The 16,698-nt window shown below is 43.4% G+C and overlaps 1 protein-coding gene across 4 annotated transcripts in view; it reads right to left on the bottom strand.

The window, feature by feature from the left end:
• EIF2B3 (eukaryotic translation initiation factor 2B subunit gamma) overlaps nt 1–16,698 on the bottom strand; it is a 149,176-nt gene that overhangs the window by 86,365 nt on the left and 46,113 nt on the right. For all 4 annotated transcript variants that reach the window (XM_002715143.5, XM_070078589.1, XM_008265354.3 and 1 more), the window contains one exon: nt 13,040–13,199. In XM_002715143.5, the coding sequence (XP_002715189.2) occupies nt 13,040–13,199 (160 nt within the window). The remainder of the gene's footprint in view (nt 1–13,039; nt 13,200–16,698) is intronic.

Raw genomic sequence — 16,698 nt, 5'->3', positions numbered from 1 at the left:
TCAACCAGATTATAAGCTATTCAAGGGTAGACTTATGATTCCTTTCTATCTCCCATAACATCTAGTGGACATTTAATAAGATGTGCTACTAACATCTGCACAGTATTTATGACTTATAAAACACATTCACAAAGAGGTAGCATAACATAGAGCCTCTAAAGGCTGACCACCTGGGTTATGAATTCCAGCTGATTACTAATTTATGCTTGAGTAAGTTACTTAACCTTTCTGCTTCTCAGTTTCATCTATAAAATGGGGAAGTAGTGTCTACCTCGCAGGTTTGTTATAAGAGTTAAATGAGTTAATATTTGTAAAGCATTTTAATAGTATTTTAATTTGTAAAACATTTTAATCGTATTTAATAGTATTAACTAAACATTAAGTAAAATGTTTAAGTTAAGGAAATTTGACAAAATGTATGCTCTCACTTGTTCCTCACAACAATCAAAGCAATGTTTTAACACCTTTTACTTAGGAAAAACAGAAGTTTAACTCCAGGGAGAATGTTATCTGTAAAGATGAATTTATCTGCCTCCTATTGACAGCCAATGGCTACTATACAACAGAACATGCTTCTCTGTTGGCCTTTATACCCAGAACCAACTTATCACTCAATTACATAACACATTTATTTAGCTCAGGTACTTGAAAGCACGTAGGATTGTCAATCTATTCATTTTACAATATGTCATGTTTGAATCTGAATAGGCAGTAGCTATCATAAAAAGTTATATGTTGGGGTTTTTCTCCCAATAACCAAGATTAGTGAAATCCAAAGAAGGAAGAGCAACTACTGCCAACTTAAAACTAAATTTTGCAGCGAATTTAAAATGGCCACACAGCAGCTTTGACGTAGATCAGTTCATCTATTGCATGGAAATTTGAGACTGTAACAAAGTTTACAAAAAAAAGTCTGATTATGAGCCAGCCATTTAGAAAAGAAACACAAGCCGGCGCCGTGGCTCAATAGGCTAATCCTCCACCTTGCGGCGCCGGCACACCGGGTTCTAGTCCCGGTCGGGGCGCCGGATTCTGTCCCGGTTGCCCCTCTTCCAGGCCAGCTCTCTGCTATGGCCAGGGAGTGCAGTGGAGGATGGCCCAGGTGCTTGGGCCCTGCACCCCATGGGAGACCAGGAAAAGCACCTGGATCCTGGCTCCTGCCATCGGATCAGCGCGGTGCGCCGGCTGCAGCGGCGGCCATTGGAGGGTGAACCAACGGCAAAAAGGAAGACCTTTCTCTCTGTCTCTCTCTCTCACTGTCTACTCTGCCTGTCAATAAAAAAAAAAAAAAAAAAAAAAAGAAACACAGAGATGTTATTTTTGGATATAGTTTGGAGCACTTATCCTACCCAAGAACTTAGGCTCACAAAACGTTGAACCAATGAATGCCCCAGGAGCAATAATTTCCAATCATCCAATTTTTCACCTATGTTTTACTTTAGTAGTACTCTTCTCCTTCTTGGGACCTCCTCCTTGTATTGCTTCTTTGTAGCTATCATAGTAACTAGGACGTCAGAATATAATACAGATCATAGAAACTTGGAAAGGGTTCTTTCTGTTCTATTTTAACAAAGTAAACTCCACTCTAGCTGCAGAGTAGGTAACTTGACAATGCCCATCCTAAGAAAGACTACACAAATAAGGTTAAAAAGCAGACAAAACTATGCACTTCCATTTAAAAAAATTCTGCCATACCCTGCTATTCATACTTTTTTCCCTCCTAATTGATTTTAATTCTCTCACTAATAATTCTGTCTCTTCTTATCCATTCATTCAACCAACAACTATATTTGTGCACCTACCCTGTGACAGGTACTATGTTTAGAGCTGGGAATTCCAACTGATTTTATGAGGCCAGTCTGATCCTGATGCCAAGACCAGACAAAGACATTATGAGAAAGGAAAATTACAAGCATATTCACTCATTATTCAAATACAAAGATCCGGGGGCTGGCGCTGTGGCGCAGCGGGTTAATGCCTTGGCTGAAGCACCGGTATCCCATATGGGCGCCAGTTCAAGTCCCGGCTGCTCCACTTCCAATTTGGCTCTCTGCTATGGCCTGGGAAGGCAGTACAAGATGGCCCAAGACCTTGGGCCCCTGCATTCCTGTGAGAGACCCGGAGGAAGCTCCTGGCTTCGGATTGGCACAGCTCCGGCTGTTGTGGCCAATTGGGGAGTGAACCATCGGATGGAGGACCTCTCTATCTCTCTGCCTCTCCTCTCTCTGTGTAACTCTTTTAAATAAATGAATAATATTTTTTTTTGATAGGCAGAGTTAGATAGTGAGAGAGAGAGACAGAGAGAAATAAATCTTAAAAATAAAATTACAAAGATCTGGTCGGTGCCATGGCTTACTAGGCTAATCCTCTGCCTGTGGCACCCTGGGTTCTAATCCCGGTTGGGGCGCTGGGTTCTAGTCCCAGTTGCTCCTCTTCCAGTCCAGCTCTCTGCTGTGGCCCGGGAGGGCAGCAGAGGATGGCCCAAGTGCTTGGGCCCCTGCACCCGCATGGGAGACCGGGAGGAAGCACCCGGCTCCTGGCTTCAGATCGGTGCAGCGCCGGCCTAGGTGGCCATTAGGGGAGTGAACCAATGGAAGGAAGACCTTTCTGTCTCTCACTGTCTATAACTCTCTAGCTCTCTCTTTCACTAATTCTGCCTGTCAAAAAATTAAAAAAAAAAATTATGAAGATCCTAAATGAAATGTTATCAGAGCAAAGTTAATAATACAGTGGGTAAAAAGCAGAAAGAGTGGGGACAGTTTTGTGGTATAGCAGGTAAAGCCTCTGCTTGTGATGCTCGCATCCCATAAGGGTGCTGGTTCCAGTCCCAGCTGCTACCAACCCAGCTCCCTGCTAATGTGCCTGGGAAAGTAGCAGTAGATGGCCCAAGTACTGGGCCCCTACACCCATGTCCTGTGTGGGAGATCTGGAAGAAGCTCCTGGCTCCTGGCTTCAGATAGGTCCAGCTCCGCTGTTGCAGCCATTTGGGGAGTGAACCAGTGGATGGAAGATCTCTCTTTCTCTCTCTCTCTGCCTCTGTATAACTCAGCCTTTTAAATAAATAAATAAATATTTTTTAAAAATACCCCCTTTGTTTTTTTTAATAAAGATTTATTTATTTACTTGAGAGGTGGAGTTACAGACAGAGAGGAGACACAGAGGTCTTCCATCCACTGGTTCACTCCCAAATGGCCACAATGGCTGGAGCTTCTTCCTGGTCTCCCATGTGGGTGCAGGGGCCCAAGCACATGGACCATTCTCCAGTGCTTTCCCACGCACACGAGCAGGGAACTGGATGGGCAGTAGAGCAGCCAAGACCCAAACCAGCACCCATATGGGATGCCAGTGCTGCAGGTGGAAGCTTACTCTACTATGTCACAGTGCCAGCCCCCAAAATAATCCCCTTTAAAAAAAATAATTTATTTTCATCTACTTCAAAGGCAGTGCAATAGAGACAGAGAAGACATCTTCCATCTGCTTGTTCACTGCCCAAATGTCCACACAGCCAGTACTAAGCCAGGCTGAATACAGCAGCTCAGAATTCCATTCTGATCTCCCTCCCTTCCATGCACAGCAGGAGCCCAAGCACTTGAACCATCATCTGATAACTCCCAGGATGCATTACTGGGAAATTGGATCACAAGCAGAGGAACTGGGACATGAACCAGCACTCCAATATGTGATGTGGGCATCCTATGTGGGAGCAACCTATTGTGTTAAAATACCATCCTGAAAATAATCTTTTTGAAGTCAGAAATGAGAAAAGGATGCCAGTAACACCACACTTATATATGTAATTGTACTGGAGATTCTGGCCATCACAGTAAAACAAGAGAAAGAAACTAGAAAAAGTTAGAGAGATGGTCAAAGGAAATAAAATTTCAGCTACATAGGAGGAGTAAGTTCAAGAGTTCTGTTATATATAACACGGCAACTTTGTTTAATAACAATGTATTATATTCTTACTAAGGGAGTAGATTTTAAGTGTCCTCACTTAGAGAACTTTGCAAACAAAAAATATTCCTATAATCTTCCAGAAAAAAAAGTCTAATGTAAAGATTTAGAATATTATTTATTTGAGAGTCAGAGAAAAAGGGAGATAGAAAAGGAGAGAGATTATTCCATCTACTGGTTCACTCCCCAAATGGTCGCAACACTGGAGCTGGACCGATCCGAAGCCAAGAGCCAGGAGTTTCTTCCAGGTCTCCCATGTGGCTGCAGGGGCCCAGGCATTTGGGCTATCTTCCACTGCTTTCCCAGGCCATCAGCAGAGAGCTGGATTGGAAGTGGGGCATTCAGGACTTGAACTGGTGTCCATATGGGAAGCCAGTGCTGCAGGTGGAGGCTTAAGCTACCAACCCACAGCTCCAGTCCCCATGTAAAGATTTAAGAATCAAAATGGTATTTGACTTAACAGAAGATGGTAAAATCATATCTTCAAATTTTTGAGGGAACACGATTCCCAAGAGAAGATTATATATATAGTCCAAGCATCAGAAAAAGATGAGAAGAAAGACATTTTCACACACAAAACAGCTCAAAAATTCACTTTTAACAAACTCCATCTTAGAAGGCTACCAGAGGGGCCAGCACTGTGGCACAGTGGGTAAAGCTGCTGCCTGCAGCGCTGGCATTCCATATGAGTGCCAGTTCAAGTCCCGGCTGCTCCACTTCTGATCCAGCTCTCTGCTATGGCCTGAGAAAGCAGTAGAAGATGGCCCAAGTCCTTGGGCCTCTGCACCTGCATGGGAGACCTGGAAGAAGCTCTTGGCTTTGGATCAGCTCAGCTTGGCCACTGCGGCCAACTGGGGAGCGAACCAGCATATGAAAGACCTCCCTCTTTCTGCCTCTCCTTCTCTCTCTGTGTAACTCTGACTTTCAAATAAACAAATAAATCTTGTTCCATAAAAAATGTGAGTATAAACTAAGAAGATGTGAGATTCCACATGTGACAATGAATGAACCTAAAATGACAGCTCTGCAAAGCAACTAACCCAGATTATGCAAGCTCCAGGAGAGGTATCTTCAAGAATTTGAAACTGGCAGGAAAAAAAAAAAAAAAAAAAAAAAAAAAAAAGAAAAGAAAAGAAAAGAAACTGGCCAGCGCTGCGGCTCACTTGGCTAATCCTCTGCCTGCGGCACCGGCACCCCGGGTTCTAGTCCTGGTTGGGGTGCCGGATTCTGTCCCAGTTGCTCCTCTTCCAGTCCAGCTCTCTGCTGTGGCCCAGGAGGGCAGTGGAGGATGGCCCAAGTCCTTGGTCTCTGCACCTGCATGGGAGACCAGGAGGAAGCACCTGGCTCCTGGCTTTGGATCGGCGCAGTGCGCTGGCCGCAGCGCACCGGCCATAGCAGCCATTTGGGGGTGAATCAATGGAAAAGGAAGACCTTTCTCTCTGTCTCTCTCTCTCACTGTCTAACTCTGCCTGTCCAAAAAAATTAAATAAATAAATAAAAAATTTGAAACTGATGGGGCCAGTGCTGTGGCGCAGCGGGTTAACACCCTGGCCTGAAGTGCCGGCATCCCATATGGGCGCCAGTTCAAGACTCGACTGCTCCACTTCCAATCCGGCTCTCTGCTATGGCCTGGGAAAGCAGTAGAAGATGGCCCAAGTCCTTCGGCCCCTGCAACCATGTGGGAGACCTGGAAGCTTCTGGCTCCTGGCTTCGGATCGGCGCAGCTCTGGCCATTATGGCCAATTGGGGAGTGAACCATTGGATGGAAGACTTCTCTCTCTCTCTCTCTGCCTCTCCTCTCTGTGTAACTCTGATTTTCAAATAAAATAAATAAATCTTTAAAAAAAAAAAAGAATTTGAAACTGAGGGAACAGCTAATGTGTTTTTTATAACAAAAGGAAATTCATACAACTGGGTCAGGAGCTTGAATCAAACAAAAACCAACATAGATTTGAGAAAAACAAGAAGATAAAAAGCAATCATATATTACAAAGCTCATCTGTGAATAGTATTTATATAGTCATAATAATACCAACATTAAATATTTAGTTAATAATACAGTATTAACAACTATATTAAGGAGATGAAGAGACTAAAAGTTTGCATATGTGTAGCAGGGGTGCAGTGTGTGGTAAAACAGAAATAAGGTCGGCACCGGGGCTCAATAGGCTAATCCTCCGCCTGTGGCACCGGCACAACGGGTTCTAGTCCCGATCGGGGCGCCAGATTCTGTCCCGGTTGCCCTTCTTCCAGGCCAGCTCTCTGCTGTGGCCCGGGAGCGCAGTGGAGGATGGCCCAAGTGCTTGGGCCCTGCACCCCATGGGAGACCAGGAGAAGCACCTGGCTCGTGGCTTTGGATCAGCGTGGTGCGCCAGCCACAGTGCACCGGCTGCGGCAGCCATTGGAGGGTGAACCAATGGCAAAAGGAAGACCCTTCTCTCTGTCTCTCTCTCACTGTCTAACTCTGCCTGTCAAAACAAACAAACAAACAAAAAGAACTAAACCTTTAAGTTCCAAAGTAGAAAGTCAATAATTAATTCACAGAACTAAAAAAAAATAAAGCAAATATAAATAAGTTATTTGGAGAAAAAGAGTTAAATGCCAAAAAGTTAGCTTAAAATGTTGGCAGTGGCTGCCTTACAGAGGTGAGGATAGATAGGGAGGAGACTGCTATTTATTATAATATTCCTTTGATAATTACATTACTCTTTCAATTATGGGCATGTAAAATTTTGATAAGAAACAGACTAAATTGAAAAAATGAGACATGGGTTCAAGTTTTGGCTGTACCATTTACTAATGACATGATCCTGAACAACTATCCACAAAATGCTACCAGGCCATATACAGATTAAAAAAAAGTTAGTAAATAAAACTACATGCGGGGCCAGAGCTGTGGTGTGGTGGGTGGGGCTGCCACCTGCAGTTCAAGTCTTGGCTGCTCCACTTCCCATCCAGCTCTTTGCTGTGGCCTGGGAAAGCAGTGGAGGATGGCTCAAGTGCACAGGCCCCTGCACCCACATGGGAGACCTGGGGGAAGCTCCTGGCTCCTGGCTTCATCTGCCCTGATCCAGCCATTGTGGCCATCTGGAGGATCTCTGTCTCTGCCTCTGCCTCTCTGTAGCTCTGCTTTTTGAATGAATAAATACATCTTTATTTTAAAAATTTTTTAAAAGTTTTATTTTATTTATTTGAAAGACAAAGTTACAGAGAGAGGTAGAGACAGAGAGAGAGGTCTTCCATCTGCTGGTTCACTGCCCAGATGGCTGCAATGGTCGGAGCTGTGCTGATCCGAAGCCAGGAGCCAGGAGCTTCTCTGGGTCTCCCATGTGGGTACAGGGACCCAAGGAGTTGGGCCATCTTCCACTGCTTTTGGAGGCCACAGCAGAGAGCTGGATTGGAAGTGGAGCAGCTGGGACTCGAACCGGCACCCATATGGGATGCTGGCGCTTCAGGCCAGGGCTTTAACCCGCTATGCCACCGCACCGGCCCCATAAATAAATCTTTAAAAAAATAACCAAAAACTATGTGGCCCTATTCACTGTATTTCAACTTGAGAAAAAAAATCTTGATTTTATTTGTTTTTCATGTAGAATTTAACACAGATTTTTCATTTGACTATAGTATTTCCTAAATTTCCTAAATTCAAAGACTGAATTCATATTTAATACATCTGAAAATAGGGATCTGACTTTAAACCAACTACCCTGTCTTCACATAAACAGGTTGCTAACTTTTATCTTACCAAAGATGTCTTTAAATAAATTTTCCTATAACTGAGTGAGCTATTATTTACTCCCTCTATTTTGCATATGCTTCTATTATTATAGTTATCACATTGTGATTTATGAAGTCTAGCATATTTGAACTCACTCCTGTGTATTCTCCCTCAAGCAAAAGAATTTCAGTTCTGAGTATGCAGGGATTTCAAGTCTCTTCTGTATAAGAAAAATGAATAAACAAAAAACAGTTACAGGGGGTGGGAGGTAGAATTTGGACTGAAAAAAGAACACAGCTAGAGCAGGACCTCAAGCAGGAATAAAAGCTTTTCTGTTTTTATTTTTTGCAGTACACCTTTGGAATAAATAAAAGAAGGTGAAGCAAAAGAAAAAATACAGACTAGTGCCGGGATTGTGGGTTAAAGCCGTTGATGGCAACACTGGCATCCCACATGGGGCTTGTTTATATCCAGGCTGCTCCACTTCCCATCCAGCTTGCTGCTAACGTGCCTGGGAAAACAGGGGAGGATGGCCCAAGTACTTGGGCCCTTGCACCCACATGGAGACCTAGATGAAGCTCCTGGCTCCTGGCTTCAGCCTGATTCAGCCCTGGCTGCTGCAGCCATTTGGGAAGTGGGCCAGCAAATGGAAGATCTCTCTCTGTCTCTCCTTCTCTTTCTGTAACTCTACCTTTCAGACAAATAAATATATCTTAAAAAAAAGAAAGAAAGAAAAAAGAAGGAAATACAGGCTTATAACTGCCTGTCAGTTTCTGTTAGTGCAGGGAGAACTAAGCTGATCAGTAAGTTGACGAGCAAAGTGCGAGCTTTCACTCAGGTGGTCCTAAAGCACACTGATATGTACTAATTCTAGTCTGGACCAAGGATATACTCCCTGAGAACTGGGGAGAAGTTTGAAAAGCACTGCAGTGAAATGGATGGGATAAATAAAAGTTTCCCAGAACATTTTCTAGTTTAAATATTGTAAGACACACAGGGGAACTGTAAAGACAACAATCTGTATCATGAAATCATAATACCATCAAACACTTGCACAAAGTAACATACAGAAAAAATGCCACTCAGTAAACATTATCTGCAATGTATCAAAATAAATATATCTTCTCACTGAAATTAAGAAAAAAATCTTATTTTCTAATAAGCAAGATATAATAAATGGAAATTTTTATACATTAGTGCGAATTTAAGACGTATAGTATCATAATATTATTTATGTGTATTGTCTTCAATGATTTTTGTGAATGTAAAAAATTATAGATATAGAGCCGGCACTGAGGCACAGTAGGCTAAGACTCCGCCTGCACTGCCAACACCCCATGTGAGCACCGGTTAGTGTCATGGCTGCTCCTCTTCCAATCCAGCACTCTGCTTATGGCCTGGGAAAGCGCAAGATGGCCCAAATGCTTGGACCCCTGCATCCACGGGGAGACCGGGAAGAAGCTCCTGGCTCCTGGCTTTGGATCAGCCCAACTCCAGCCATTGTGGTCATTTGGAGAGTGAACCAGCAGATGGAAGACCTTTCTCTCTGTCTCTCCTTCTCTCTGTCTGTAACTCTACCTCTCAAAAAAAAAAAAAAAAAAAAAAAAAAAAAAAAAATTACAGATACCAGGCAAACTTTTCTCAAGATCAGTTTCTTGAATTTTATCCATTAGGTTTCAAGTTTCTGAAAATGCCTTATGACTGGGGAGGGATCATTGAGGGTGTGGAGATACTGTTTTTCCCCTCATATACATATATACATATATACATATATATCACGGTGCCTAGTTCAGGACTTGGCAAAACACATTCTCAGTAAGTGCACTAAACTAATCTCTCAACCACTAATTCAACAGATATATCAAGCAATGGAGTACAATGGCTAAATATTGACAAGTGGTAGGTCTTGTATTTCAGTAATGGTATCTATTGCTGCAAATACCATGAAATGGGGTCTGCCAGTTTACAGATCCCATTTGCCTGTACAACCTTAGGTGGATTGGTGTATGGGTCTCTATACTTCTAAGTTATACAACTTTTTCCTGAGACGTTGGAACCTTCTAAAATATGCTAGGGGGGCAGCACTGTGGCATAGTATGTTAAACCCCCTCCTGTGGTACCCGAAACCCATATGGGTCCCGGTTCACATCCCAGCTGTTTCACTTCTGATCCAGCTTCCTGCTGATGTCCTGGGAAAGCAGTGGAAGATGGTCCAGGTGTTTGGGCACCTGTACCCACCAGGGAGACCTGGAAGAAGCTCTTGGCTTTGGATTGGCCCAGCTCCATCCACTGCAGCCATTTGGGGAGTAAACTAGTGGATGAAAAAACTCTCTCTGTCTCTCCCTCTCTCTGTAATTCTGCCTTGCAAATAAATAAATAAATAAATCTTTAAAAAAAAAAAAAAAACTAGTTTTAAAATATATTAGGAAATAGGGCCTATTTGAGTTACCAGAAAAAGTTACACATGATCCTTCCAAAGAGGCTGTTCTACACACTTACACTGTCACTACTGGTTTCCCTTTAGACTTTTTTTTTTTAATTAATTAATTAATTTGAAAATCAGAGTTACACAGAGAGAAGCAAAGAGAGAGAAGTCTTCCATCTGATGGTTCACTCCACAATGGCCACAACGGCTGGAGCTGCGCCAATCCAAAGCCAGGAGTCAGGAGCTTCTTCTGAGTCTCCCACGCGAGGGCAGGGGCCCAAGGATTTGGGCCATCTTCTACTGCTTTCCCAGGCCATAGCAGAGAGCTGGATCAGAAGTAGAGCAGCCAGGTCTCAAACTGAGGCCCATATGGGATGCTGGCACTTCAGGCCAGGGCGTTAAACCCCTGTGCCACAGCGCAGGCCCCTCCCTTTAGACTTACAAGCTACTATGGTGGATATGCAAAAAAAAAAAATGATAGTTTGTAGTCTTGAAAGCATTGTTATTTTACATAAAATTTAATAATTACATGATATGGAATGCTTACAAATTTATTGTATGTGGTTTTTTAGGCTACAGGGCCAAATTACAATGCTATTACAATCTATTTCAGGTAGTAGGCTACATGCTTTAAAAACATCTTGTTTAAGACTCATAAAAATCCTGAAACGATTTAGACTGATTTTACAGCTTAAGAAAATGAAGTTCAGAAAGACTGGGTATTTGCCCAAGATCATACAGTTTTTGAGTACTAAACCCACACAGTTTGAACTCTAAAGCCTGTGCCAATGTTAATTCATGCCTTCTACCAGGTTATTTATTTAGAAAACCACCTCTTTTTAAAGATGAAGGCAGAGTTATAGAGAGAAGAGGAAACACAAATAGGGAGGAGGAGATGTGGAAAGGGTGAGAAGGGGAGGAAGAGAGAGAAAGAGAGATCCTCTATCCACTAGTTCACTCTTCAAATGACCACAACCACCAAGGCTGGGCCAGGCAGAAGCCAGGAACATGGAACTCCATCTGGGTCTCCCATGTGTGTGGTGGGGTATTTGGGCTATCTTTTGCTACTTTCCTAGGCACATTAGCAGGGCGTTGGATTGGAAGTGGAGCAGCCAGGTTTCAAACCAGCAGTCATATGGGATGCCAGCTTTGCAGGAGGCAACTTAACTCACTGCACTACAATACCAGCTCCTATTTAGAAAATCTTGTATAAGATTTCAGTTAGATTGGAAGAATGTTTTGGTGATCTTCTGCACTGACAACGATCATCACTAATAATAATATATTGTATATTTCAAAATTGCTAAAGGAATAGTTTTCATGCTAAGTTGTTGAGGTGTTGAATATATTAATTAGCTTGATTAAATCCTTTTATAATATAGATATATATCAAAGCATCACATAGTACTCTACAAATACACACAATTATTATTTGTCAGTTTAAAAAATCTTGAAACCACTTCTAAACATAAATAGACAATGGTTAGTTTGCTAGATTCAAATTGCTGAAATCATTATAAGCTCATCAGCTCTTGATATACCTACTCACGAATCTAACTACAGCTCAGACTCCTATGCTCAGGATTTTTTTTTTTTTTGAAGATTTATTTATTTATTTGAGAGGCAGAGACACAAAAGGCAGAAGCAGAGGGGTGGTAGCAGGGGTGGGGGAGTGTTCTACAGTTCAATAGGGGAAAGAGCAAACAAGCCAGCAGGTTGTTATACCAAAGTAAGTATCTTTTAATTCCATTTTCCATGAACTTTTTGAAATACCCTTGTACAAGCCAGCCTGTTAAAATACTAAGAATGAAAGCACTAAGATATTAATAAGCCATAGCTAGGTTTTTTTTTTTTTTTTTTGACAGGCAGAGTTAGACAGTGAGAGAGAGAGAGAGAGAGACAGAGAGTTATAGAGAGACAGAGAGAAAGGTCTTCCTTCTGTTAGTTCACTCCCCTAATGGCCGCTATGGCCAGCGCTGCGCCAATCCAAAGCCAGGAGCTGGGTGCTTTCACCCGGTCTCCCATGCGGGTACAAGGACCCAAGCACTTGGGCCATCCTCCACTGCCTTCCCGGGCCACAGCAGAGAGCTGGACTGGAAGAGGAGCAACTGGGACTAGTACCCGGCACCCTGACTGGGACTAGAACCCGGGGTGCCGGTGCCACAGGTGGAGGATTAGCCAAGTGAGCCACGACGCCGGCCAAGCCATAGTTTTTAATAAATATAAAAGATTAAGTTAATATAATAATGACAGAATAATGGATTACATAATCCTGGCTAAGCAAAACCTAAAGAATGCATTATTTCCAAAGAAGAACTCCAAGGAAAAAACATATCATACCAGGAAAAGCTTTTGGATCACAAGTTCAGCTATAAAAAGTAGTTCACAGGAGCTGGCGCCATGACACACTAGGTTAATCCTCAGCCTGCGGTGCCAGCATCCCATATGGGCACAGGTTCTACTCCCGGCTGCCCCTCTTCCAATCCAGCTCTCTGCTGTGGCTGGGAAAGCAGTAGAAGATGGCCCAAGTCCTTGGGCCCCTGCACCTGCATGGAAGACCCAGAAGAAGCTCCTGGCTCCCAGCTTTGGATCAGCTCACCTCTGGCCCTTGCAGCCACTTGGGGAGTGAATCAGCAGATGGAAGATCTTTCTCTCTGTCTTTCCCTCTCACTGTCTGTAACTCTACCTCTCAAATAAACTTAAAAACAAAACAAAACAAAAACAAAAAAACAAAAAAAAAACAAAGACATTATAGAATCTAATCAGTGGTTATAACCATTTTAAAGTCAAGGACTGTCTTCATGTAATGCAATCAATTTCAAGCAATTATGTCTATGGTGGATGGAAGGTTCTCAATACAATTTTTTTTAGTGAAAGCATGAATGATAATAAGAATTATGAGAATCCAATAAACAAATAAATCAAATTCCAATCTTCCATACCTGCTTTTTTTTTCCCCTTTTGCCCTGGAACTGGTAGTAAGCCATCTTGGCCTTTTCTCATTAACATGGAGAGTGATGCATCATAAGCTCGGAACAAGTCCACAACCTCATGTAAGGCAACATCTGTTATCAGATCACAGCTCAGGACCAGAACATCTGTCTATCAGAAGGAAGAGGGAAAATTAATATCACAAAAGACAATGGATCACATAATTGATCACAGGATAAATCTATGGTGGGTTAAAAGCACAAAAATCATATAATACTTCTCAAATCTTTTTTATAGCAAGACAAGTAAAATTGAAGGGATTGTTCTAATTGAATTATGCTGCTGGAGGGTCTGAAATCTCTACCTCTGTCTGGTCAACCTTACTGGACAGACTCTGAGGCATCTTTAGAATCCTAGGTTCTGGGGCAGGTGCTATGGCATAGCAGATAAAAGCTGGTTAGAGTCCCAGCTGCTCCATTTCCGATCCAGCTCTCTGTTATGGCCTGGGAAAGCAGTAGAAGATGGCCCAAATCCTTGGTCACCTGTACCCGCATGGGAGACCTAGAAGAAGCTCCTGGCTCTTGGCTTTGGATCGGTGGAGCTCTGGCCATTGTGGCCATCTGGGGAGTGAACCAGCAGATAGAAGACCCAACCCCTGCCTCTGCCTCTCTGTAAAAAAGAACCTATATTAGGCAGGTACCGCGGCTCAATAGGCTAATCCTCCACCTGCTGCGCCAGCACACCGGGTTCTAGTCCTGGTCGGGGTGCCGGATTTTGTCCCGGTTGCCCCTCTTCCAGGCCAGCTCTCTGCTGTGGCCCGGGAGTGCAGTGAAGGATGGCCCAAGTCCTTGGGCCCTGCACCCCATGGGAGACTAGGATAAGCACCTGGCTCCTGCCTTCAGATCAGTGCGATGCGCCGGCCATGGCGGCCATTAGAGGGTGAACCAGCGGCAAAGGAAGACCTTTCTCTCTGTCTCTCTCTCTCTCTCACTGTCCACTCTGCCTGTCAAAAACAAAACAAAACAAAAAAAAAAAAACACCTATATTATTGAATGATGTTTAAAGAAATACAGCTTTGCTAGTTTGAAGGTCCATTTAAGGTTCTGATCCACAGTGATGTGGTCTAAACAGATCTAATTTTAGGTCTTAGATACCATAAATTTAGGTCTGTCTAGTACTCAATATTCTGGGTACCAGGTATTATCTGATGTATCACATTTTAAGAGTAGCCTTGATAAATCAAACAGTACTGCTAAGATGGTGAAAGAGGCAAAAAACATGGTGGCTGAAAGATGCTTAGTTGGAAAAAATTGTGTTTATAGGAGAGAGAGTCAACAGGATAGAGTAGGGAACAAATAGTTGCACATTTCAAATACTTCGCAGTCTGAAGGAAGAACCAATTTTTTTTTTTTTTAATATTTACTTGCAGGGGACAGTGCTGTATAGTAAAGCCTCTGCCTGTAGGGTCAGCATCCCGTATGGGTGCTGGTTCAAGTCCTGGCTGTTTCCCATCCAGCTTCCTGCTAATGGCCTGGGAAAGCAGTGGAAGATAGCCCAAGTATTTGGGCCCCTGCACCCACAGGGGAGACCTGGAGGAAGCTCCTGGCTCCGATCGGCACAGCCCCAGCCATTACAGCCATTTGGGAAGTTAAGCAATGGATAGAAGACTTCTCTCTCAGTCTCTTTCTCTTTCTGTCTGTAACTATGCCTTTCAAATAAATAAACAAATCTTTAAAAAATTAAAAAAGATTTACTTGATTTTTTTCTTTATTTTAAAGGCAGAGTTAGAGAGAGAGAGAGAGTTAGTTAGTTAGTTTCCACCTGCTGCCTCACTCCCCAAATGACTACAATTACCAAAGCTGAGCCAGGCCAAAGACAGGAGCCAGGAATTCCAGGAAGGTCTCCCATATGGATGGCAGGGGCCCATTCACTTAGGCCATCATCACCTGCTGTTTTCCCAGGTGCATTAGCAGGGAGCTGGATCAGAAGTACAGCAGCTGGGACTCAAACAGGTGCTCATGTGGGATGCCAACAGTACATTGCAGCTATGTCACGATGTCAGCCCCAGGAAGAACAAAATTTTAACTGAGTAACAAAAGCAAAACTAATGTAAATATGAAAAGTATTTTTGGCTTCTATGTTAATTTTTTGTTAACAAAAATAAAATTTTCTGTCAGTGGGCCAGCATTGCAGTGCAGGGGTTAAGCTGCTGTGTGGGATGCTGACATTCTCTAAGACCACTGGGTTGTGTCTCAGCTGCTCCACTTCCAATACATCTCTGTGCTTATGTGCCTGGGAAATTAGTGGAAGATGGCCCAAGTACTTGAGCCCCTGCTACCCATGTGGGAGACCCAGATGGAGTTCCAGGCTCCTGGTTTCCTTGTAGCCATCTAGGGAGTGAACCAGCAGATGGCAGATCCCTCTTTCTTCCTCTTTCTCTCTGTCATCTGGCCTTTCAAAAAAAAAGAAAGCTTGTTAAAAAGAGTAATTTTGTAAGGTAATGAGTTGCCTATCATTAGAAATCTTAAACAGAAACTGAATTGCCACTTGCAATAGCTCATTTATCTAACATTATTGAGTATTTACTCTATGCTTAGCCAGGCCCTATTCTGGAACCTGGAGTATTAAATGTGAATGGCTGGGGCCAGCACGGTGGTGTAGTGTATAAAGCCACAGCCTGCAGTGCCGGCATCCCATATGGGTGCCAGTTCAAACCCGCTGTTCCTCTTCTGATCCATCTCTCTGCTGTGGCTTGGGAAAGCAGTAGAAGGTGGCCCAAGTCTTTGGGCCCCTGCACCCATGTGAGAGACCCAGAAGAAGCTCCTGGCTCCTGGCTTTGGATTGGCGCAGCTCCAGTCATTGTGGCCATCTGGGGAACGAACCAGCAGATTGAAGACCTCTCTCTCTCTCTCTACCTTTCAAATTAAAAAAAAAATTTTAAATGTGAGTGTTAAGCAAGTCTACTTATTTTTTTTTTAAATTATTTATGGATTGATTTGAATGGCAGAGTGACAGAGGGAGACACACACATGCACACAGAGAGACAGAGTGAGAACGAGAAACAGAGAATTTTTTTTAAGATTTATTTATTTATTTGAAAGGCAGAATTACAGAAGGGCAGAGGCAGAGGCAGACAGAGAGAGATAGAGAGGTCTTCATCCGCTGATTCACTCCCCAGATGGCTACAACAGCCGAAGCTGTGCCAGTCCAAATCCAGGAGCCAAGAGCTTCCTCCAGGACTCTTACATAGGTGTGGGGCCCAAGGACCTAGGCCATCTTCTACTGCTTTCCCAGGCCATACCAGAGAGCTGGATCAGAAGTGGAGCAGCTGGATCTTGAACTGGCACCCATACGGGAAGCTTGCACTGCAGGCTGCACTTTATCCGACGCCGCAGCACCGGCCCCAGAGAAAGATATCTTTGATCTACTGGTTCACTCTGCAAATGGCCACAATAGCTGGGGCCAGACCAGGTTCAAGCCAGAAGCCAGAACTCTATCCAGGTCTCCTACGTGGAAGGCAGGGACTTAGGTGCTTACGTAATCATTTGCTGTGTCCCAAATGCATTAGCAGGAACAAACTGGAAATAGCTGGGAATAGAACTGGCTCTGCAATATGTATGCAGGTGTCCCAAGTGGCAGCTTAACCTGCTATACTGCAATGCCTGCCCCT

The sequence above is a fragment of the Oryctolagus cuniculus genome, chromosome 7 (genome assembly GCF_964237555.1).
Source record: "Oryctolagus cuniculus chromosome 7, mOryCun1.1, whole genome shotgun sequence".
NCBI classification, from domain to species: Eukaryota; Metazoa; Chordata; class Mammalia; order Lagomorpha; family Leporidae; genus Oryctolagus; species Oryctolagus cuniculus.
This window is presented reverse-complemented; position numbering and strand designations above follow the sequence as displayed.